Source organism: Lepisosteus platostomus, chromosome 11 (assembly GCF_059453375.1).
Source record: "Lepisosteus platostomus isolate fLepPlt1 chromosome 11, fLepPlt1.hap1, whole genome shotgun sequence".
In the NCBI taxonomy this organism is placed as follows: Eukaryota; Metazoa; Chordata; class Actinopteri; order Semionotiformes; family Lepisosteidae; genus Lepisosteus; species Lepisosteus platostomus.
Window position 1 is genome coordinate 39890426 of NC_142621.1, and position 25483 is coordinate 39915908.

Consider the following 25483-nt stretch of genomic DNA (forward strand, 5'->3'; position numbering starts at 1 on the left):
GCGTGTACTGTATGACATTGGCTTCATAAAGTATATACCTATACGGTATACAACGTTCTAATTGTTTACAGCACAGTGTACTGTATATATATATACTGTAGACTTATACGGTATGTACTGTATGCACGTACGTACTGTACAGTATGTATAGAATTCCTAAAATAGTACCTTTAGCTGAGATAGATATTTTATCTAAATTACAAGGTTTTAATTGGAGTACTGCAATTTAGGCGGATAAGTGCCGAAATATTTCCTGTGTAGTTATCTTTTCCCAGACATCCCTTTGAAAGCTGGATGCAGAAATGCACTTTGTAATTCTTCCCTTTTAATATAGCTCCATGGATAGACAAACACAGGACGTTCACCACGAAAGGTACAGCTGTCGTGGTATTCCTGAGTACATTCTATTGATTCAAATATTTTAAGTCCCTGGTTTCCAGACCATATGTAATATGTCTTCGCAAGAGAAGCTAATTATTGATGACTCTTGAGGGTAGAGGGGGTGGAATTAAAGCCAGGGTCATACACTTCCTGATGTTGAAGTGGGTACTACCATGGTAAGTTTTTTTTATTTTTTCCAGACTTGGTATTTTAGGAGTTTTTTTTAAGGCAAGTCACATTTAGTTTGAAAACAGTTTTAAATACCATATATTTCACCTTTCTGATTTCTCTCGTCAGAAACACGAGTTTAAGAAGTCTCAGACAAAGACATTGTCCGAGTCCACTTTTCAAACATGCTCTGTGAACACAGCTGTTTTGATTTTGATGCAGTCTGATGAGTCGTCTGCTTGCCGGAGTTCGAAGACAAAGAAGGTAAAAGAAAACAAGTAACACTTTTTTACTTAAAATGCTTATTTTAAACGTAAACTGTTGTTTGAAATATAAGCAAAATTATTTGTGTTGTAAAACAAAGAACTTTGATTCAGCTGCATAGTGCTTTCTGGACGCTTTTAGAATGAGGAACGTTTCTCTGCTTGAATTCTGTTGCTAGTGAAAGAATGGTGCTACTGAAGTCCGTAATTAAAAATGGTCGAGTTTTAAAAAGACAACTTATTTTCCTCTTTGACTATAAAGCCTTCGGAGGCTGTCGGGGGGACGGGTGTTTATGTTCTATCTGCTCTCCTGGTTCCTTCTAACTATGCATTGATACAGTATGTTCCAAAACGGTGAAAAGAAAACAGGTTTTCTTCTGTGATCATATTGCTAGGCAGTGTCTGTGCAAATTCCAGTGCAAATTCTTTCTTCAAGCGTACTTTTGTTGGCATCCTAGCTGTGATTTAATACAGTATGTCCTCCTAACTAGCCTAAACTTCGCTGTTCGATCTCCAGGGTGTTGCCCTATCTACTCAGGAGCCAAAACATTAGCCACGTGGAGAAATGTTCAAGAGAAAGCACTCCTTGCGGTGTTGTACGGGAGGTCTTCAAGAGTTGCTGTGAATTATACAGGATAGGGGAAGGTACTTTTTGTTTTCACTTAACTGAGAGGAAAATGCTTAGAAAATTATTTGGATGAATCTACTGCAAACAACGATACAGTATGCCTTCAGCTTCTCCTGTTGAAAAGGCATTCTAGCGAATTGCATAAGCTTGGTAATTATGGGTTAAAATAAACTAATATTTATTGGTTGATTTTGGCCATAAAGTAATTGCATATCGTTAATAAATCACAACGCAAACGCCAAAATGTATTTTTAAAGTTTTATCGTTTGAATGAGGTGAAAACTTTCTCCAGTGTGTACCACATCAAAAGTTGTCTTTGATTTAATTACTTCACCGTTTTGAGTTGAGGATAAATGCTATTTAATAACTGAATAAATGAATCTGTAAGACGTTTTACCATTAACTCCGTGTTTGAAATTGCCTAATTTACCATGCATACGTGCTTAGTTTTCAAAATATTTGAATAAACCTGAACTGTTTGTGACAGTTTGATGAAAAGCCCCGAACCCAGTAGATGTCAATTATGATCTTTTGTTGAAAGCTTTATTTACTCCAAGGCAAGAAATAACATTTCTATAGAAGCATACACCAATAAGATAAAAAGATCTGGCATTGTCTTGTATTCTTTGTGATAAAAATGTGATAAAGTTCTGTAAGTATTTTTATATATCATACTTCATATGTCATTATTACTGCAGCATAGTGACAGCTTAAGATGTCCCTAGAGACAGATGAAAATGGTCCTCTGAGTTCCCAGCAGAAACCAACAGCATCCTGTGTGATACTGCAGCCTGAAGACAAAGCAGAGCTCCCTGGGAAAGTAGAAGACAGGTATTGATTTAACTTTATGGCTTTAATTTAGTATTTATTCAGTTATTCCTGATTCTCTCATAGAGGTGCTGTACCAGGTGTGTTCCTGTTTCCTTTTGGAGTCTGCATGAAGCAGTTGTCTTGTTCTGCCTTTTCTTAGACTTGTGATCCAGTCAGGTTCATGTCTTGAGCACTTTGTTGCTGGTTGCTGCAGCAGCAATTGTCAGTTTTTGAGAAAGAGCTTTATTCAGATGGCAAATCTGCTTGCTTTCACTGTGATCATTCTTGTAAGCGTTTGGTGGTGGATAAGCCAACATCCTGTGAATGAAAACAAGAGTAGAGGATATACCGTACACTTGTATGCTGAGGTGAAAAAGAATAATTTATCTCAGTTTCATGTCCAAAAGAAAGAAAAGTCAAATGTGAAATCAACTGTGTTAGTGAGGCATTATTCTCAATTTTAGGCCCTTTTTTATATTAAATGTTCGCATTTCAACCTGGTTGAGTGTCTATAACTGTTCAGTGCAGATATTCAAAATGTACAGTACAATACTCCCCACAAGGACACTGTTTGGGGTCTGTATTATTTGTACATAGTTATTTATTTACATTATACAGTATGCAAATTGTCTCTCTTTTAATTTTAAAGATTTACTAAGTCAGTTTTCTACACACTATGTTATACACCAGGCAAATACAGTATAAAATAGTTTTCTGTTTTGCATTTAGCGCTCCTTAATCTCTGTTGTCATCTTTGAAGTGATCTTTCAGATATCCTCTCATGGTATTCTCTACCTCCTTATCTCTAAATAAAGTCTACAAAAATAAATCTGCATAGAGAACTCTCTCATGGATTGGGGTGTTTTCTTTGATTTTAAAATAATGTGATACATTCTGTAGGCATGTGCTTTCAACTCAGTCATATAATGCCAAATGTCATGATGAAATACAGCTTGTGCTAAGTATATAGAACGAGTACTGACGGGACTTTATTTGCCATTAATGTATTGTCTTCTAACAGAGAGCAGAAGTTCTGCCTTAAAAACACAGAAACCTCAGAAACTGTCACTACTTATTATTGGCTAATTGCTTTATTATTGTACTTTTTGTGTGTTTTCCAGTGTTCTGCAAATGCTGAGCTACTCAAAGTTTACAGACCTGGAAACCTGGCTATGCAGGCCATCTGCACTGTTGCCTAGGAGTTCAGAAATGCCATCTGGAGAAACGACATCACTGTTGACACAGAGTGTGGCTGCAGACTTGGAGCTGAGAGCAAGGTACGTATTTTATAGCCCTCTGGGTTAATAAAACATTCTATAGGGAATTCTGCAGCAGCATTTTTTAAAAATTCCATGGCAGAAAGTCTAAAACCTCCACCGTATTAAGTTGAAATTCTGGTATATTTATACATTCTTTGTCCAGAACAAAGCAGAATCCCATCCTTCCTGCAGTATGCTCATTATCAGTAACTATAAATTGTAAGAAGAAAATATTAAGTAAGACCATTTTGGTCATTGAATCACTCATAGTCTTTGTGCAGATCCTTTTCAGATCAATAGAGGCTCTTTTTTGGGAAGTCAGACCATCAAACATTATTTCACACTAGTACTGTGTTTTTTGTGATGTGTAGAAATGGCATTGGATTCCTTTCAGTGTTTCAGAAAAATGATCAAATAACCTATTCTAAGCTTCCCCCAGACCTTGTTTCTGTTAGTAGAGGCTGAAGATTTGCGTTTGGTGGTGGAATTCTCCCAGGGTTAAGCTCCTGTTAAGGGAGACTGGATAGGCATTAAGTAAGAGGATGTACAAACACAAGTCTGCTGACATATAGACAAAGTTATAAATCTTAACTTGCAAAACAGAAGTTGTGTTATTTTAAGGTGAACAGCTGAAGCTGACCAGAGAATAGAATGTTGAGCTGCGTCCATGTAGGCACCTACAGCACAAGCAGAAGCAAAGTGTTTTTTAATGCTGTACATTTTGTTATCTAATAGTGGGACGCTTTCGACAAGAAGGAAGATACAGTAGATGATTCTTGATTCTCAGAGAGGTATTTGTGAGAAGTTCAGTGAAGCGTTTTTTTTAGTTCACCAGTTTTTCCATCCTTGGTATAGGTTCATGTTGAGTCACAAACGTGATAGTTCTATATACTGTAGGGGAGATCAGCTTGGTGAAGTTAGCCCCCCTACAAACAGCACAACAAAACCCACTGAATTTGTTTGTGCTCCAATGTCATGGACTTGAGATCCACGCCCTAGAACCATGACCTGACTGGGCTGCAGTCTTGTTAACTGTGAGCTCAAGGACTCCACTTTCACCTTGTTACAGCATGGTGACTGAAGCACTGTGCAGTGGATGGTACTGATACAATTTGTAATTGTTATCAAATGTAGTTGGATTAATTTCTGCACTAAAAAGAGGCATTTGGAATAGTTGTTACATACGGGAAGGCTCCAAGTATTTGATTACCTAAATGTTCCTTTTACCTTTTAAGAAAGTAGGTTTCCAAAATTTGGACTTGAAATATTAATATTCTGTTTACCGTAAGTGAAAAGATTTGTTGAGGGGAAGAATGCTGATGTGAGCATGTAATGTATTTTGAAAATTGAAGAATTCTAATTCTAGGTAGCATTTCCTGCATTGGAATTTAATTGATGTGAAAACAATTTGTTTGCATAGTTTGAATGGGTTAGGGTATTTCACTTTTGTAACATACTATACTTGACACAGTGCATTGCAGAAATTCTTTTTTTACAATTTACAGTGTCTGGATATTTTGAAAAAACTATTATTTTAGGACTGTTATTGAAAATATGATGAACAAATAGTTTTATTTCCTGTATTATGCATTTGCAGTTTAAGACCAAGTCATAATCCTGCACTTGCTATACTGTCCAATAGGTGTCACTGTTATAAAGCAGAAGACGACCATTTAGAGTACAAATTGAAAAAAATTGAAAATTGTCTTCGGTGATAGAAATTAGAATAAAAGAACACTGTAATTCTCAATAAATGAAACCACTCATACACATTTTAGTAGTCTCTTTTCCATTAGTGTATATATTTGGAAAAACTGTTCTGGCATAAAGATTTTCAGGGGGATCTAGTGAGGGATGTACTGTATCTGTGCTTGCGACTCTATTTCTATAGCACCCATGTTTTAGGGTGGTATTGATTAAGAATTGTAGGGAATATTTTTTAACAGTAATTTGTACAGGGACTATGTTTAGTTGGTTGTCAGTACTAGCAGACATGTATTTGTTTGTTTTTGTGAGGATGTAGAGTCCTCCACATTGCGTTAAATATGTTTTGGTTTGGTAATGACTGATTAGCTTTGATGTCTTGAGAGTTTTACTGTTCAGTGCTATGAAATCAGTTCAGTACCTTTTCTTTTAAATATGCTTTTAAACACTTTTTTTCTCTGTTTGAAACCTTGAAACACATTACATGTGTTCTTAAAAACCGAGACAGGTTTTAACTTGAAAAATATGCAGAAATGTGATTATGCTGTGGATGTGACAACACTAATTTACCTTGCTTAAATAATTACCTTGCTTAAGAACAATTTGTTTCAATTGGACAGAAGTTCTCTTTTCGATCTTAAAATAATGTTTCTATTTCTACTAATATGGTCACTTGAGTAATGTGGTTGTAGTGTACAAATATTCTTCTCTGCATGTATTTAAAAAATAGTATTGAAGAAGATTTAAAATGGTACTACTTCTTTCAGCTTTGACCATTCTGTTTTTTAACATGGTGTTAAAACTTTTAAATACAGCATTTCTTAGCATACCTAAAAGCTAAAGATAGTGGGAAGAAGTTTCATACATGTACATTTAGCATTAGTAAAAGTGTTGCTTAAGTCTTTTGACCGGGAATTTTTATTCGTGACACTTTTTTTTACAAACCAACAATTCAAAGACATGTATGAAAGAAAATAGCTAAGCAGAAAGCACATATGAAAATGATACTTTCACAGTGATCAATGTGCATACGCAACAGATCCATATATTCAGAGGCACTCTTTTTTTGGTAGCCTGTACAAAAAGATTTATATTTTTGTATAATTATACATATGTTTATATATGTGTAGAAGCAAAAGGTGGATGTGAAAACTACAAATTCAGTTTTGTTTCTAGTATAATACAAATACAGTATTGCAATGTAAAGAAGAAGCTGTAACTTGCTTCATGCTTTTCCTAAGTACAGTCATGTTGACACGTTGAGTAGCCTCTCTAACATGCAATATTTGTTGTGGCACTTGTAGGTACAGATGTCTGGGAGAGAAATACAAGAGTAGTTTATGGTATCAGCATAAATTAAATGGTCATTGACATCCAAGCATCCAGTTACTGAAAGGAAGTTAAGCAGTATTCAATATTTCAGACTCAGGCATGATACACTATGTGTTCCTTTGTAGCTCTTTTGTGGCTTTTGACAGTTAATTATACCATCCTGCTTAATCAAATGGAAACCAACATTCATACCTCTGGAGCTGCTCATAGTTGGTTTAGTTCCGATCTTACTTCTGGTGTCCTGCAGGGCTAAACACTGGTCCCTAATTTATTAAATAACATAAAGGACGTTTACAAGGTCATCAGTGGTTTGGACTTTAGTTCAGCAACTCAGGTAAAAAAGTCTTCATTGCCCTTTTCAACCCCAGTTTAACATTTGAAACTCATGTCATAAATATTACAAGGGTGTCCTTTTTTTAACCTGTGTAATATTGCCCATTTATGACCTATCTTGTCAAAGTCAGATGCTGAGATATTGGCACATGGCTTTGTTTTTACTAGATTGGATTACTGTAATGAACTGCCTGCTGGCGCCTCTAAGCATAGTATCAACATGCCTTAGTATGTTTAGAATTCTGCTGCTAGAAGTTTAACTAGATTTTGGCCCTACAAGCACATCACTCCCGTTTTGGCCTCCCTGCATTGTCTTCCTGTAAAGTTTAGCACTGAAAGGAATACAGTCTTTTCCCTAAGTTATTAAGCCCTAATTGATCTTATTGGTGCAGTATCTCAAAGCCCTAGCTGAGCTGTAACACTCTACCCTGACAGTTCCAGTCATTGGATTCTGGTTGCTGTGTACTCCTATATGTTGTAACTTTTGAGTATTCAAGCTTTCTACAGTTTACTGTCTTATCTCTGGATTGCTCTGTGAGGCTCCCAGTCTTTGTAAAAGCCAACTATTGTAAAATGTGCCTTTCCTGATTATGACTGCTCATGGCTTTTCTTTCTGTTTATCAGGGTCATCATGTCTTATTTTACCTCTATATAGTTATTTCTTTATTCTCTTAATTGTACAACCCTTGAGATATCTTGATATAAAATCAAATAAATATTATTTACAGATCAACCAGATTGAACCAGAGAGTCCATATTAACTGCGTGGGGCAGGGGAGGCATCATTTATAGACTTAGAAAATGGCAGGTTTAAAAATACTAAGACAACGGAGATGCTGATTAGCGAACAAATTGTCCATGACAGGTTTTAGAAGCCTGGGATGTGTTATTCAAATTAATAAAGACATGTATAGTCATCAGTGATAAATAGCTTGTCACTGCAGTCTCAATTCAACACTTGTTTAAATGCACTTTTCTAAAGCACAACCTAGTAATTTCCCATAAAAGCCAATTTTCCTGCTCTGTGAAATTAATATGGAAATCTGATGCAGGCATATATGCCCTGGCCTTTGGAGAGACAAGGCTGACCAGCACACTTACCTGGCTTCAATGAAATAATCTGACCAGCATGTGCTTTAGCTTTTCATCTCAAAGCGATGAGTAAGTTGGCCTAGCAGTGAAGATGTAGCAACAGACAAAACAAAAATTCTTTAAAAAGTCTCCACACTGCCTCGAGATCTCCCTTGTGAATTTCTGTTGTCAGTAGTGATCCACTCCTGGCTTTTCTGCTCCATGGCCTCACACAATGCCAGGAGCTCTTAATAAAGCTGTTTGGTTTTTCAGTCTTAATTTACCAGTGATAAGGACTACACACCGCTAAGGTTCATTACAATACACACACTACTAACTGCACAGAATATTTCTCCCTAACGCAGTGGAGCTAGTTATTCCTGTTCCAGAACTGAAAGCAGTACGGCTACATTATCTTATTTTCTTAGAATGAAGAAATGTTTAATCTGAAAGGCTAACTACCAGAAAAAGCAGAACTGTAAAGGGATATTAGTGGAACAAAATAAAAAGCACCATTGAGAAAAAAAATGTAGAAAGTGGAAAATACTCTCTTTCATTGAACACTTTCTATGTAACACTTCTTAATAAATAGATCCTTAACCAGAATAATGATAAAATAATATGTTCCAGGACTGTTGTACTACTGCAGAATTTAAAAAAATGGCATGTTTTTCTTAAATTCTCAGTAGAATGGAAGTAGCCTGTGACATAAACTGCATCTAAGTTCCCACAATTCTGATATTTTGTTTAAAGCCTTATTTTAGTAGCCAAGATCTATCTGGGATTTTTATTCTGACAACTGCTGTGACCATAAAATAGATATGCAATTCTCTAAAGGTACTGTAACGTGATAAAGTACAATATGTGTTTTTTGAACTCGTACTACTACCATGCAGGTAGTATGAATAATATATATAATATAATAGATTTAAAATGCAAAAAAACAGTGAAATGCTCCGGGTTTTGCCAATGGCACTGTTAAAGGAGTAGATTGCCTTTATTTCTATATATTTAAAACTGTGCAGTGGCTTGCAAAAGCATTCAGACTCTTCATATGGTGTCCCATTACACTTTTTTAAATGTAATATAAGTATACAGTACTTATACATATGTCAGTATACGTATGTCAGGAAAAACTAAAGAGGAAACACAGAAATGTGTTGATTGCATCTGATATATGCACTTGGCAAATCTTTTTGGATAAGCGTTTACCAACTTTGCACACCACCTTGGTGCATGTTTTGCCCATTCGTAACTGATTTGTTGGAGGTCTCGCAAGTTGCTTGGGGATCTTTTGCGGACAGTAGTTTTCAAGTCTTCCCATAGATTTTCAGTAGGATTCAAGTCTGCACTTGATTGGGTCACTCAAAGACATTAACTTTCTAATTCTTAAGACACTGGCCTTTTGTTTTGGATCATTGCCCTGCTAAAAGGTAAATATCTGTCTCAGGTTTAGGTCTGACGCAGACTTTTCTCTAAGATTTGCCTCTTCATTATCAGTCCCTGCTAATCAGAAGCATAACAATGCTTAACAATGCTGCTGATGTGTTCTTGACAGTAGGGATGGTGGTGACTGAGTGATGCACTATGTTGAGTTTACATCCAATGTAACTCTTTGCTTTTAGACCAAAAAAAAATATTTGTCTGACCATAAAACCTTTGCCACATGTTTGCAGTATTACTTAGGTGCTGCAGGAACATTGAGAAGGAAATATTGTAGTTCCTTACAAGCCCCCTTGTGGATTGACAAGGATATTGTTGACTCATGGACATTTTCTCCCAACACAGCTGCTGAACTCTGTAACTCTTTCAAAATCTCCATTGGCCTCGAGGTGGCATTCCTAACCAGTTTCGGTTTGCCAGGATGTTGCAGTTTGGAGGGACAGCCTGATCTAGACTGTATCTGCATGCCTTCCACTTCTTAATGATTGATTTCACTATGGTCAAAGAGATATTAAGGGTCTTTGAAATGTTTTTATGTCTTTCTTCTGCCTTTATACAATTCACCCCAGAGGTTTTCTGTTAAATCTGTGAATGAAATTCACTACTTGACTGAGGGAGCTTACAAATTGGTGTATTTATTCTGAAATCATGTGTACCACAATTATTACATACAAACAGAGGCCTATCGACTAATTGTGTGGCTCGTTAAAGTAAATTTGTGCACCTAAATTAATTTAGGTGCACCACAGTAAAATGTTTTAAATGCTTATGTATTCATGCGTTTTACATTTTTCTTTCATATTAATTGTATATTTACTTCTTTCTTTTGTTTTTTTTCTTTGTGTGAAGTACATTAAGTACATAACAAATATAAATTGCTGCTTCAAAGCAAAGAAATGGGAAAAGTGTGTAATACGTTTACAAAGTAATGTATTTTCATTCCAAAATTATTTTTTATTAGCTAAAACAAAAACAATTTAGTTGTTAGCATTTAATTTGTAGAAGCTGTGTCTTTCAGTTTTTCCCAGATAAGATGTGTCTTTTGCCCATGTATTGTCCTGGCATGTCAGTGGATCACGATTAACATAATAATGCCAAAAATAGATTTATTAGCTGCCACTCATTTGAAGTCATATCAGATGAGAAAAAAGCCAGTGCTTTTTGTTGCTGTAAACTTCACAGTTATGTACTGTAAGAGGATGACTGCGATACACATCTGCCTCCACTGCTCAGAAACTTGTCCTTTGGGTTTTATTGCAACATTTTATAACAAAGGGCTTTGCACTAAGCTCTACATTTATTTTATACAAACATTGATGCTTGCAGTAATCTAGGGAGTTGCACTGGTGACAAAATTGTCTGACCAAGCATTTTGCTACACAGGGCCTATTAAAATCTTAAAATTGTAGTTTTGTTCTGACACTATTTTAAGTGACATTAAGTGTGTTGAGATTATCCTGAATACTGTTCTTGTTGTTTAGCATGTGCAATGGATCCTTTCCTACATGTACAGTACTGGCAGTTCCTGGATAAGCATTGAAACTGACCATAACCTGGGGTCATGTAAAAAAATGGCAATATAAGAGGAGTTTCCCATTGGTATAAAACTGGTTGTGTGTTTATACAGCCCCTAGCTGTATTGCAATCTAAAGAGGAGCAATTTTCTGTAGAAAATATCATGCACTAGAGTGACAACAGATTTGTGGAATATCAGGGAAGAGTGTGCTTCTAATTTGTCGTTCATCCCTCACGTCCATTATGAAAACAGTAAATCCTCAATTTAACAGACTTTGGATCGAACAGAAAAAAATCTGGCAAAGGGAAAAGTGTCTGTTAAATCAGAAATACCAGAGTTTTTCACACCATAACGATTGCTTACAGTCTTTTGTAATGTTTTTGTAATGTTTTTTTAAATAGTCATTTTAAAAAAAGTACACTAAAATGCTAACAATATACTGTAAATAAAAAGCTCTTGTAAAATGCACAAATAATATTTTAAGTCTCATCCGAAGGCCTTTTTTACAGTATTGTGTCCCCGTCACTATACTGAGGCATTAGGACACATGCTTAGCTTCAGTGGTTTGCCAGTTGTGAGTTGCAGGGTGATATGGCTGCTGGCTTAATTTTTTATTAAGTACAACGGCATTGCACTGTTTCCTTTCACTTTTCTAAAAAAAGTAAAGTGCTTTGTTCCTAAAGAAGTATGAGAGCAGTGGCCAAATAAGCACTTTAGAAATCTGTATGTATACAAATATGTATGCTATCGGTTATGCAACGCTGACTACCTAAGGTGTTTGAGAGTATGATATTACGATATCCGTGTGTAGACTGTTAAAGCTCATGTCCTGTTTTGCAGTGGATCTTTCTTCTGTGCACAATGCCACAAATTGTGATGTGTAGTCTGCATACAGTATATACAAACATGGTGCATATACCTAAATAACATTTTAATTACATCGTAGTGCCAATAATGTTGGCACAAAAAATCACTAGAGAATTGACAGCTCTTTCATCCACAATTACCAAACCAGGCAACTCTACTCATATGGTATATTCCATAATCCAGCCATACTCAATCAATTGGGTGTAATGACCCAGATGCATCACATGTGAGGTCATTAACATTCATGTCAGAAAAAGCTGAAATTGTAAATTTTAGAACAAACTTTTGAAACATGTATCTTGAATGCACTTATGACCTTCACTGTAATGATGACAGCCAGTTTGTGAGGTTTTTTTATGTAGCAGATGGCTGGCCCAAATCAGCTCTGATTGTTTAATAAAGTATTCACACAGCCCTAGTTATCCCTTCAATTGAAATGATTGAACTATGGGGGCAAAAACATTTTTACACAAGGGCATTGAATGTTGGATAACTTTGTTTCTGACTCCCAAAACTCTCAAAAATTCAGAAAATCTGAAGGGGGTTAGACATTTTGTCACAGAACTATAGCTTATATTCCTGAAATGTTTCGGTACTATAGAAATTCAGCTTCAACAAGTCATTGGGGTTCATACATTTTTTAACAACAGGCATGAAGTATTGACTTTGTGGAGTCCAAATGTGGTGGGTTGATTTGGATCAATTTAGAGATCATCTGTATTTAACACTGAGTGCTCGTCATTGTTGCTTAGCAAGGAAAAGGTATGTCGTTTTCATGATCTTTGGTGGAGAAGGAGTTATTACAGAATGTGAAATTTCATTAACTGGAAGAGATGAGCATGGAACCAGTGACAATTAAAATACTTGCTCAAGGAATTCCTGGAGGCGCATGGGATGTATGCTCTGTACACAGAGTGTCAGCAAACCAGGCCAGAAAAAAAAGTTTGCTTTTGATACCTCGATTTGCTAGGCTGTTAAAATGTCTGAGGAGTGCGAGTGAGGACAAAGAGAAATATGTGAGATTGTCTCTGGTTCATTTATTGATGTCAAAGTGAGCAATTGATTGCAGTTATGGTAAATGCCACAGGCCTCCTTTATTGGATGCTTATCTGTAGCCTTGCTTATGTTATACTTTCCAAAAGGAGAGTTAATGCCTGTGTGATTTTTCTTTTTACTAGGCAGTCTGGTACACAGGGAAATCTGGGGAATAATTAACCTTTTTAATGGGAATAACTAAAACATTATATAGCTATCTAAGGTCATCACAAATTGTTAAATTATTTAAAGATGCATCTTAAATTTGATATAATGCTAATTTCTAAAATTTCAGACATCATATAAATGCATATATTGTGGATATATTCCAAAGTGTTTATTCTTCTGTGACACATGTATCCGTCAATTAGAATATACTTATTTTTTAAAGAAAACTCCCTTGATTACACCTTATTGATTTAATTCATCTTAAGAATGGGCTGTCAACTAATTATTTCTGACAGCTTCTAGTGTTCACAGAAATTTGGATTGGCTATTATGGGTAATGTAACCATATGGTACTAAAATTTTAATGTGTTTTTCCTGTAAGTGTCTGAGACATTTTGTGACTTGATAAAATAAGTAGGGATTTAGGAAAGAGAATAGCCCTTTTCATGTTCCCTGTAAAAATGATTTACATATATGATCATTCCCCACTTTTGTTTAGGATCCTTACAAAACATTTATGAGTAATTAATAATTGTAAAATTAGAAGGAACATGAAATAATAATATTTTTGCTGCACTTAACAAATTAGTATATTCTGCTTTTAATTTTGTCTTTAATTATCTGCTAATATGACCATTGTAAAGCACAGATCATTTATTATGATGGCATTAAAATGTTGACATTTTTTATGATGACATAATTTGCTTATTCTTTTCTGTCAAGTTTCCCATCATGGTAAGTTAAGTATACCAAAAATATTATAGAGCTCAAAGTTGGTTGAACATTGTCATTACAATCACCTTTCACATAAAACCTATGGATCAAAAGATTGTGGTACTCTGAGTTAGCTCTTTATATGCTACAGACAGTATACTGATAAAATGATATACTGTATAGTATACAGTAAATAGCAATATTGTCATGTAGTACATTCAGTTTTTAAAATAACATTGATGCCTAGTAGGAAAACGCATTAAGTATGCCTATTTTTCAAATTTAGAATTATCACGTATTATTGGTTTTTGATCAGGTAAAAGGCAAGTAGTCATAAAACTCAGAATGTGGTAATTTTATTTTAATTATTAAAAACCATTAATGCTGTACTAAATTTTGTCTTATCCTTAGTTAACATTCTGCAATCACTATCTTGTATGTAAAGCATTGCAGGTTTATCAGTAGTTTGTGTATTATCTTTTTACTCATGTTTTTTAAATGCTTTCATTGTTTTCCTTACAGTGTGAGGTTAGTATGCTGAACAACACTGAGCAATGATAATAATAATAAAAAATAATAATAAACTTTGTTTTATATAGGTGGCTTCTCAAAGCCCTTTACAGAATGACAACAACAATAAATAAAAAGAATACACAGGATAAAACACAATTACAATATACAGAGGAGACCGTGGATGGTGGTACTAAGAAAAGCAGAGGGGTGAAGAATGGAACCAGTTAAATAAAGGATCTTCTAAAGAAGAAGGTTTTGAGTCTGGATTTGAAGGAGTTTAGAGAAGGTGACTCTCAGATATCCTTGGGCAGAGAGTTCCAGAACTTGGGGGCATAACAGGAGAAGGCCATGTCACCCATACAATGTAGACGGGCTTGGGGGACAGTTAGGAGACCAGAATTAGAAGAGCGAAGGTTGCGAGGTGGGGAGTAGGGCGATAATAGTTCAGACAGGTACTGAGGTGCTAAGCCATGCAGAGCCTTATAGGTGAGTATGAGGATTTTAAAGTCCACACGGAATTTGACAGGAAGCCAGTGCAAGGACTCCAGGATAGGAGTAATGTAATCACTTGCACTAGACCTGGTCAGGATTCTGGCTGCTGATTTTTGGACATACTGCAGTTTGTTCAAAGTAGATTTAGATACCCCAGTGAGTAGAGCACTACAGTAGTCAATAAAGTAGAACTATACTAATGCTCTTAACGCTCAAGCTAAGAACATGTAAGCCAGTGTGACAGGGTGCTTACGTAACACAGCTCTGTAATACTCAAGGTCACTCCTCACAGCAACCTGATGAAACATGATATGACATTCTTTTCTGTCAAAATGTTAAATCTTCAAGAAACATTTTTTTTCAGTTTAATTGCTTTGGTAAATTTCATTTCATACTTCCGATGCCCTTTATTGCAGCTCCTGCCTTTTCTGCTTTTTAAACAATATTTACCAGTGCATAGTATGTTTTTGGTTAAATGTAACTTTTACAGTATTGAGGCACCAAATACTGTATTGGCACCAAACTCTTTGTTCTCCCTGTGGGATTGGATGAAAGCAAACATTAATTAATTAATTAATTAATTAATTGTGTTTTGACAATTGGTACAGTACCACTAGCGGAAAGTACTGAGTAGTCTTCAACACCAGATCCATTATTCAAAGACAAAATCATCTTTATAGAAAAAGAACAGAAAAGAGCACAATAGCATTGATGAGAGATAAGCGTGTATATATATATCATGAACCATTGGTCAATCATTAAATCACCACTGTCAAAAAAGGAAGCTTGTCTTTTTGTTTCTCTTTGGCTTGTTACATTTATCCAGTAGAGACCCGCAATCAAGTATGGGGCTTAGATCAAAGTTTTGGTTTAGTCTGGGCTATCATTATTAAACAGAGGATAGAGAGTAAGCACACTTCTGTTATCTTAATAAGTAATTAATTTTAATTTTAAATATAGTTAAGCTTTTTTAAATATAGTCAAATGTAAAAATAGTCAAAATGATATTTAATATTTAGATAACATTTAATTTTTTAAAATTTAATGATGATTCTGGTCCTAGCAAGAGAAATGTGGACATTTCTGGCATTCATTTTTGTTTCTTTCCCCATTTTTTGGGGAAATGACTGGCTGAAAGAGGAGAGAATCTTAAGTGAATTGTGCTTGATTTTCAGAGGTAGTATGGTGACTGACATTTAGCAATACTCTTTGCCTAATTGTATAAAACACAGTTTAAGTGGAGTGGTCTCAGGTTTCATTAACAGCTAGTGGCCTTCAGGTGTAGGTTTCAGTCATGGAACAGAAGAAAGCCCTGATAGGTTTCTTTCTAGCATTTTGTAAAAGCCGATCTTGTGGTCTAATTTGATTTCACTGTATCATCTGACTTGTCTGCACCTCTGGGGACCCACAAAACTGAAGCTCTCCTGAGCGCCTGACAAACCTTGATATGCTGTAAGGCCACTTATACACTGGGATAACAACTGGATGATTGTGCTTGGTTTCCAGTTCAATGTAGGGGCTCATTCAGATACTTAGTTGTAAATTTATACGAATGGTTTGGAAACAGTTTTAATGGTTCACAGATACCAACACATTTAACCTATGGCTCTAAAAACACAAAAAAGTGCAAAACAACTTTTCATTACTCCTTATTAAGGCTTTTTGTTTATTGTGAGATATGTCTGACTGCATACACACACTTGAACATGTCCACATAAAACACAAATGATTTTTGTATGCATTTGTGAAAGGAAAAAACCCTTTTCAGTATTTTAATGCATGACTTTGTGTTCTTGGTAAGCGGACAAGTCCTTCATTAATCTGAAATACATGATTTGTGGGTATGTTCTTATTTTAATTCAGTAATGTGTGCTGAGTGTCTGTTAATCAAATCAAAACACTTTTCTACCACAGAAAAATGAAGAGTGTTTTCAGAGGATCATGGTTTTATTATGAAATCTCTTTATTGCTAAGTTAACAAACATTAAACCGAAGTTTCAACTTGAAGGATGCTTCAGATCTGCACATGCACTCCCATAACTCAGCAGAAAAATCTCATTAATAGGTCTCCTATGTGGAACAAAGCAGCTACTGCAGTAGTGTTGTATTACAAAAACAATATCAGTAGGATTGGGTTGTACCTCTTTTATTGTCGGTAATAAAACCAAGTAAGAAACTGATAAGATTCTTTTCAGTAACTGTCAGTTAATTCAAGAGATTTTCATGTGTTATAATTATTTTGTAGATTCTTTTCAAGATGGGGAATTTGTTTTCTTCATATGAAGATTTGTTTAAAACCATAATGAAGCGGTGCATTGTTTCAATGAATATTTATCTTGCCCTTATTATGTATGAATTCCACATTAGCCTGTTCAGCTATTTTTCAGGGCATGTTCCACAATTATAAAATTTATTGTTGGAATAATAATAAGAGGTAAAGGCATTGTAAAATGAACAAATACACATTGTACAAACTCATGTATATATTATATGGAAGGTCATTATTGAAATCTAGCCATTTCTTCTTAGAAATTTATCAAATGAAATTAATTCCCTGCGAGTTATTTTTTGCCAGTTTTTTACAAAAAGACAAATATATTTCTTGGCTAGTGATTGTGTTTGAAATAAGTTACTTTGATTGGTAATATACAAGCCTAATTAACTAAAGAAATTGATATACTTTGCTCTTGGACTCCTGCTTTTCTTAAATGTCGGATCAAATATCCCAGGTGCCTTGGTGTCTGCCAGCAGTAACAAAATAAATGTTCTGTGTGGTAGTTTTTTGTTTGGCCTCTTCTTTCATAATTACCTTTATAGATATTGGTGTTCTTTAGGGATAAGTACTCATGAGCTACAGTTGACTTTGGAATTCCTAGTGCATTGTAGTTTTGCAGACATTTGTGAAAGTTCTGTTTCAGCCAAGTTTAAGTTCTTGTGGTGTCCCATAGACTTGAACAGTGGATTATGTTCTTATTTTTAAACATATCATACTAATTTTATGCGGCCTGTTATTCACTGTGACTAAGCACAGACAATGTGTGTACTTTACTCTTGTAGACATTACTCAGAGTCTAATGTTTAAATGTTTTGTTGTGCTACTTTTTTGGTTTTTCAGTTCTCTGTCGTCATTAATTTTACTTCTATTTTCTTTTAAAATGCACTGCATCACCCATTCTAACAGGCTTCTTAAAAAAACTAGAAGAACATTGAAAGTTGCACAAAAGATTTCTTTTAAAACAGAAACCCTGAGGCTTGTAAAGTGTGGCTTTGACAAGAGTTGTATTTGTTTGCTCTAACATTTTTGGAGTAGTGTTTAATTTGCTTCTAATATTATTTAGATATTAAATATATTGCTGATAATTATTTTCCTGCCCAAAATATCTCCATTAGAACATTTGAAATCCTTTTTTTCAAAATGATTTTGATATTTGAAAAAATATTTGAAGGTGCAAAGAAACTAACTTGGCATTTTAATTTTGTTTTGTCCCAGAATTCATTGTAAACAATAATGGGATGGCATTGCTTAATAAGTTTTTTTTAATCCTAATTATTAGATTCTTATTCTAATTATTAAAACTCTTGCTGTATTGTAAGATGGCTGAAAGCATTGTGTAAAACTGGCAACCCACTAAAGCTAAGCAGGTGTGAGCCTGGTCACTACTTGGATCGGAGACCTCCTGGGAAAAAATAAGGCTGCAGATGGAAGTGGTGTTAGTGGGGCCAGTAGGGGGCGCTCACCCTGTGGTCTGTGTTGGTCCTAATGCCCCTAGATAGTGAATTTTCCCATTGGTCTTTACCAATACAAGTCCTCTGAATAATCCCGATCTATGAATTGGCTTCAACATTCTGTTCTCCCCATTTATAGCTGATATTGGTGAGACACTGGTGCACTGTGGCTGCCATTGCATCATTCAGGTGGATGCTGCACGTAGGTAGTGGAGGGGAGTCCTCATTACCTGTAAAGTACTTTGAGTGGAGTGTCCAGAAAAGCGCTACAGTATAGAAGTGTAAGGAATTATTATTATTGTGGTGTTTTTGGTTGCATGCTGCAGTACTTTTTCAATGGTTGTTGGGTTTTTTGATGCAGGCTGTAGTTCTATATCATAAATGTGAAACATACAGTAACTAGGGATTTCTACCATTATGGTTTTAATAAATGTTGATGTGGTTAGGTTTTAGGGTATCTGACTTCCCCTTAATTGAGTGGTATGGCTCTGTTGGACCTACATGCTATAATCCCTTTGCCTTCCACCCTATTTACTATACCCTGACTTATGAATTGCAGATAATAAACTTCAGTGAATCGAAATGTTGGGATAAAGATATAGACCAACCCTGGTATAATTACTGGCACACAGTATTTTGGTCCATGTCCTAAATTACCATTATTTGGATTTAGCCTTTTTTCTAAACTTGCATGATCAGTGAACCGTGCTTTTCCATTCTGCCCAGTCCTTGCTATGGAGGAGCATGCTCCTCCATTCCTAACCCCTAATGCTATGGAAGAATGATCTGTGCTTATCTCCTCTTCACCACAAGGAAGAAAGAACCGTGCTTTCCCCTTCATAGCGGGAGAATCAACCATCTTTTGCTCTTTTAACCTTTAAAAAGCAAGTCCTTCCATAGGCAAACTGTCAGTCCTCCCATTGCTGTCAACTATCCCAATTAAAAAAACATACTGTAGCTCAAATCGATACAGACTATTCAGGGAGACAGCTGCCCTCTTACAGTGCTAGCCAGTGACTCTGCATCTATGTCTTTGAAGATAAAGGTTTTTGCATTCTGTTCATTTTTCATTACTAAAAGTTTTACAACAATGTTTTTGCATTTCAGAGAACTGGTTTTGTTTACCCATTCTTTTTACTTATTTTTCATTTCACACATTGTATCTCCATACCTAATGTGAATATGATTCTTGACCTAAAGAAATTGTGAGAGGCAGGTGAGAAGATAAAGATTTTGATGTTTAATGATGGCTATACAAGCTTTAGGTTTTTGAAATATGCAGTTTGCAGCAGTAATATCATGAGGTTGCAAAGTATTAATGCTAAGGGAGGTTCCAAATTTTATTGCGTTTCTGTGGTCTTGTTATTTTATTCAAGCAATCTGCAACTTCCTATTTTTAATTAAAAGTTTTACATGTAATCAGGACAGATAAATCCCAAAAGCACAATTTTCCGTCATGTGAAGAATTCTTTTCACAATCCACAAGTTGATCACCTAAATGTGGTCATTCTTATTCTGATTTATTGCATCTGCGTGCCACCAATCTTTTGTTGCAGAAATAGTTCCATTTAAAGATCCAACAACTTACTTTTTTTGCACATTTTTAATAGTGACTGCTTCCCCCATCACTATACTGTATTTACAAAAAGATAAAACATAGTGCAAGGAAGACAACAATTTGTAGAATATGGGTTAAGCTAAGGTAGAAGTCTTGCAGTTTTTGGAAGAGAAGTTGAAAAAAAGTCAAAGACCAAAAACAATCAGAAGCAATGCAGACCATATTATTTTTCACGCTGTGGTATTAGAAAAGACGAGACCAATCCATTTACCTCTTATATTTGAATGCCCGATCGCCTTGATTTCCTGCAGTGAAATTTTAGGGCATTGTGTGTGGCGTTAGCTACGGAGCACAATTAATTGGACCATTGTTTTGAGGGAAATTAAATATTCATGATATTGGATACCACCTGGATAGTGAAAAGAAGTTTGTCCGGAGTTATTGTATCATGTAAAGAAATACTCTGCCTTACCTGTGATTATATTACGGATTTGGCATTTTAAAAGTTACGGCGACTAAAGAAGGGATTGTTTCAAAATGGCAAAAGAAATACAGCCAAGTTTTCTTTAAGGCACACTGCAGTGAAGATGCCTTGCTTCAGCTTCAACGGATCTTTGTAGAAGAAAAATTGTGTTCAGTGTTACCTGCCATTAAAATGGATTTGGATAAGGCTAGTTTGACCTGACAGACACCATGTTCATCTTGGAGAAACTTGTGGAGTTTTTCCTACGACGAAGAAAGACTGGATCTTACAGAAAAGGATCCTGGAAAAGCCGAAGCTACATCGTCTCAGACTCCAGGTATAGCATGTTCTTGAGGAAGAAAAACAATGCCACTTGTTTATCATGTTAAAGTGATCTTAACCTATAACTGATATACTGTAGCCTTCTGTGTAGGAATTGGCTTTGGTTGTTGTTAAATTTAGTATTTCATGAGAACAACATTCATGATACATTTCTAATTTTCTACTGACAGCTTGCTTGAAAGGTTTTTACTTCAATTTTTGGTTATTTTTGACTAAAGTTTATGTTTAATAAATGAAGAATTATACCAGATTAAATTATATCAACGGAATCTAAGGAACAATTATTTAACTTTCATGTGTTAGAGTACAGAAAATAGTGTATGTACAGCAAACAGAAGACTGTAGACTTTTGATCAAAAATATTTAGAAACATATTTTCTTTATTTGTTTAAGAAATAATTTGTTTCTTGATAAAAAATGGCCAGATTTACATAAGACGTTACCTTACCTGAATTCTCCTTAGTGAACACACCAGTTCAACATCTATAGAGGCTATAAAAATATTGCATATACTGTAACGTGATGTAAATATTGAAATCAATCTTTCAGTTACTTTTCTTGGGGAAATTTGGAAAACATAAGAATAAAATATAAACCCATATTTGTTATATTATCAGTTTTATTCACAGCAGCAGTATGCAGTTGGTGTTTTGTTGAATTGTCAATCCTAAATCAATCATTTGAAACAAAGGTTTTTATAGTTAAATAACACAACAAAATGCACACTAGTTAATAGTTTGGTTATCTATTGGACATTAGTATATTATTAGAATATTAGTCATTTTTGGTTCTTATTGTGTGATTGGAGTCTGAAAACACTGGGGATACACATAAATACATATGTGGAAAATACACATTTAATATAAGAACATAACAAAGTTTGTAGAGGCCATTTGACCCATTTAGTTCATTTCGTTTTTAGACGCTAAATGATCTAAAAATCTTACCCAGTCGTTTCCTCAAAGTAGTTGTGTTATAGGTTTTTCCAATGTGGCCAGGACACAAGAATATAAAAGCAGTTACAAATGATCTAACCAACTTGATAGTTAGTAACTAATTGATCCAAAGATCTCAACCCATCTTTTCTAGAAATGAACCAGGGTATCAACTTAGGCTCGTGGTATCAGTTAAGAAGTGACTCGTGGTATCAGTTATGCAGTAAATGCACATTCCTGTAGTTTTCACCTGTGTCTCGTTTTTTCGAGTTGCTTCACATGAAGCAAATTAGGGTCAACTTTGCCTTTGAGAATGTTGAATACTTGAATCAGATCCTCTTTTGAACTTCTCTGAGACTAAAATTATATATATTTTAGTTTGTAGAAGGACATTCCATGAGTCCAGAAATGTATACAGTCATTTTTGTCTGAATTGTTTCCAGAGTAGCAATATTTGTTTTTGCATTGGTAATCAAAGCTGAAGACAATATTCTAAGTCTTACTAGTACAATTTGTACTTGTACAATTTGAAAAATATCCAGATTTGAATTCTGATCTTTTAAAGAATGCTGTATGTCTAACCATAAACTCCCAATATTTTCCTTAGGTAGCTTCTGCAGTTTCAGTTTTTACCATTTTATGTTTTAAAGTTTGTGTTTGTTACCTGAATTTAGCACTTGTCTACATTAAATGCCATCTTTATTTCTGTCCAGTCTTGAATTCTTTGTAAATATAAATTTCGTATAGAATTCTAGAGTCAATCTTACTATGCCAAAATCTAGATAATTGAAATGTATTTAGGAGGAACATTGGTCCTAATACAGATCCTAAGCACATCACCCTATATGGAACATTCACCTCTTGTCTGCACTCTGTTTACTATACCTTAAACATATGTATGCATTTCCCTAAATGCCGACCACCTGCTTTAGAGAATTAATCTTTTATGAGGAACTTTTACCTGAACACTTCTGCAAAACTCAATAGAACAGTAACATATACAATGTGCATAACTGTTGATTCTTGTTTTAAAAACTCTTAAAGGTCAATTAAGCAAGACCTGCCTTATCTTAATCTTTGCTGATTATCTCTAAGCATCCTGCCAGTAGGATTTTCTGAGACATAATTAATTATAATTATTGTCCCTTGCAGGGTTATGCTGCCTTTTCCAGCAGTGCAGCAACACCTGTAGTTCTTTTTTGTCACCTGACCAGTCCTTCTCAAGAGCATCTGGAGACAATTCCCTGGATTCAGCCAGGTCACTCACAGATTCCTTACACATATGATGTATTATTTCTTTTCAGGCCTTTGGATAGAAAAGCCCCAGTGCTGGGCAAGACCCAGTCATTGGATAACACTCCAGTGCCAGTATCCCCTTATTCAGGATCTCCGAGAGGCTCTGGGCAAGAAGGCACCACTTTGAGGAAGCGCCGCCGCCTGCCCTGCAGCCCTGGGGGCCTTCTTTGGAACACTGCAGGTACAGTACCCGCTAGGCTGCTCTGTCACAAATGTTATTTGACCAAATTGAAACATATGCTCATTTTCAGTAAAGGCAAAGTCGAGTGCTTCACACTAGTGCAGTGCTCCACAGAATATTGCCTCATAGAAATATCAGAAATACACTATAGGAAAGCAAGTGGGAAATCGACAGTACCTCAGAATGGGTATGTATCAATATATACTACTATATTACCTCTAGTTAAACCAAACTAATTGTAGTTACATTTTGACTAATCAAATTAAAATTAAAGGTGGAAGGGGGCGTCGAATCCATGAACTTGAACTTGAATTAGGATTGAACTTGAACAATCCACTCAGCTAGGTTCCCACTGAAGATGGTAATCATAACTGAATAATTATTCACTAGGTAAGTATGTAAAAAGGAGTGGATATTGTCAAAATAATTTTCACATCTTCAGTGTTATATCAGATACAATAGGCTTTCTTAGTGTGTTCTAATGCCTTTCGTAAAAGAGTGAAGTTTTTATTATTAGTAATATGATGGAATTAAACTAAAGAGACATACAGTATAAGTCTAAAAAATAAGAGATGTAGTCAAACTGAAATTGATGTGCAGACTATTGTTCCCTGAAGTTCTAAAACCAGAATGGCAGTCAGCTTCAAAATTAGTTTCCAACACAACAACCAACAAGTTAAACTATGAGATGAAAACAACAACAATTAGTAGAATGCAGTTAAGTTACATAACCAGTTTGTTATATAAGATGCATTGTTCTAATTGTAATGGTAAACAAATAGTAGAGAAAGTTAAATTTCCCCAAAAATTGTAAGGTCTTCAATTACATTTCATTTTATGATTACTTTTGTGTTAAGTAATTTTCAAGTAATGTGGGTGCAGGTCTGCTGCACAGGCAGTTGTGCTTCTTTTGCACTCACCATTCTAACACACTCTGTATAGTCACAAAAGACAGATACCTGTATGTTGGTCTGGGAGTGTGTGGACCATGTGCTACCTCTGCATTGTCTATGGGTTAGCAACTTTCTTCACAAATTACATCTAAATTCAGGAAAGAAATATCTGCAATTATGCTATTCGCTTAAATTTGTTTTTTTTGCTGCTTATACTGTACCTTAGTCCTTACAGTTAGAGAAGCTGGGGCATTTTTTAACTCCAAGTCTGTTTTGTGATTTCCTTCTGTCTGGCTTGGAGCTACTTACTGTATACTGTTTGTATAGGTTTCATTATGGGAACTGTTGTGATCCCACTGTTTATCTTTTTTTTTCCATGCTAATTGAAACAAAAATGTCATATTAGTTAGCACTTTATGAATTTAATAAATGCACTTAGACTCAAGATTAGTGTTTGGTTAAAAGCGTTTTGTTATACTCAAAACTACAGTACAGAAGGACACTTGCTTTTTGCTTCATATTATTGTATCCTTTGCTCTAGGATTTTCAGATCAGTAATACATTAAGACATGCCTTCCTTTCTCAGACATTACTTCTGGTTTTTGTCTTATAATTAAATTTATTCACAGCGTTAACTCTGAGAACCAGTCTGCCTACCACCAAATTTAAACAAGTTAATAAAACATGTTCTGTATATGTTAATTTGTATAAAATGCTCAGTAATCTGTAAAAAGTGTTTTTTATATGATGATATGGAAACTGACAGTTACTATTGGTCTATGTTGCACGCTGTATCTATCACAATTTTATGGTTGCTATTTTAAAATCCTGTTATGAACTGCTGTTTCCAAATATGTCTTTATTTCAGCAATACAATATACAGTACAGTTGCAAGAAAAAGTTTGTGAACCTTTTGGAATTACCTGGATTTCTGCATTAATTACTTATGTATTCAGTACTGACAAGAAGTAAAATTGTTTGTGTGTTATTGGTTTAAGCAGATTGTGTTTGTTTATTGTTGTGATTTAGTTGAAGTTCAGACCACATTTTTATAAGTAATTAATGCAGAAATCCAGGTAATTCCAAAAGGTTCACAAACTTTTTCTTGCAACTGTACTAAAAGGCATTAAAAAGGCAACAAATGCTGTTGGTTCCAGTGTTGTTTGTCTTAGTATATGAATATGTACAGTATATACCTGTAAGATATCTTGGTGCAGTATGTATAACTCAGGAGGGAACGTACAGTATGTAATAAGCTCAAGCAGGAATAAGATAAATATTTCCTTTAGTTTCAAGTATGCTTAATGTCACATAGAATAAAATTTGCAAAATGTAATATCACTACTGTGCTATGCTTGCTTTGCCACAGCCTCAGATGGCACTGACAGTTCA

General features: G+C 35.1%; 1 protein-coding gene across 2 annotated transcripts in view; it reads left to right on the forward strand.

The window, feature by feature from the left end:
- Nucleotides 1-292: 292 nt before the first annotated feature.
- The window catches only part of ankfn1a (ankyrin repeat and fibronectin type III domain containing 1a), a 196259-nt gene continuing 171068 nt past the window's right edge, over nt 293-25483 (forward strand). The window contains exons 1-6 of one of the 2 annotated variants that reach the window (XM_088599653.1): nt 293-557; nt 772-813; nt 1330-1457; nt 2139-2271; nt 3372-3527; nt 23026-23198. In XM_088599653.1, coding sequence (XP_088455779.1) covers nt 2156-2271; nt 3372-3527; nt 23026-23198 — 445 coding nt within the window. In that variant the 5' untranslated portion in view covers nt 293-557; nt 772-813; nt 1330-1457; nt 2139-2155. Of the gene's footprint in view, nt 558-628; nt 814-1329; nt 1458-2138; nt 2272-3371; nt 3528-23025; nt 23199-25483 lie in introns of those variants that run through there. The other variant, XM_088599654.1, reaches the window with a different exon arrangement.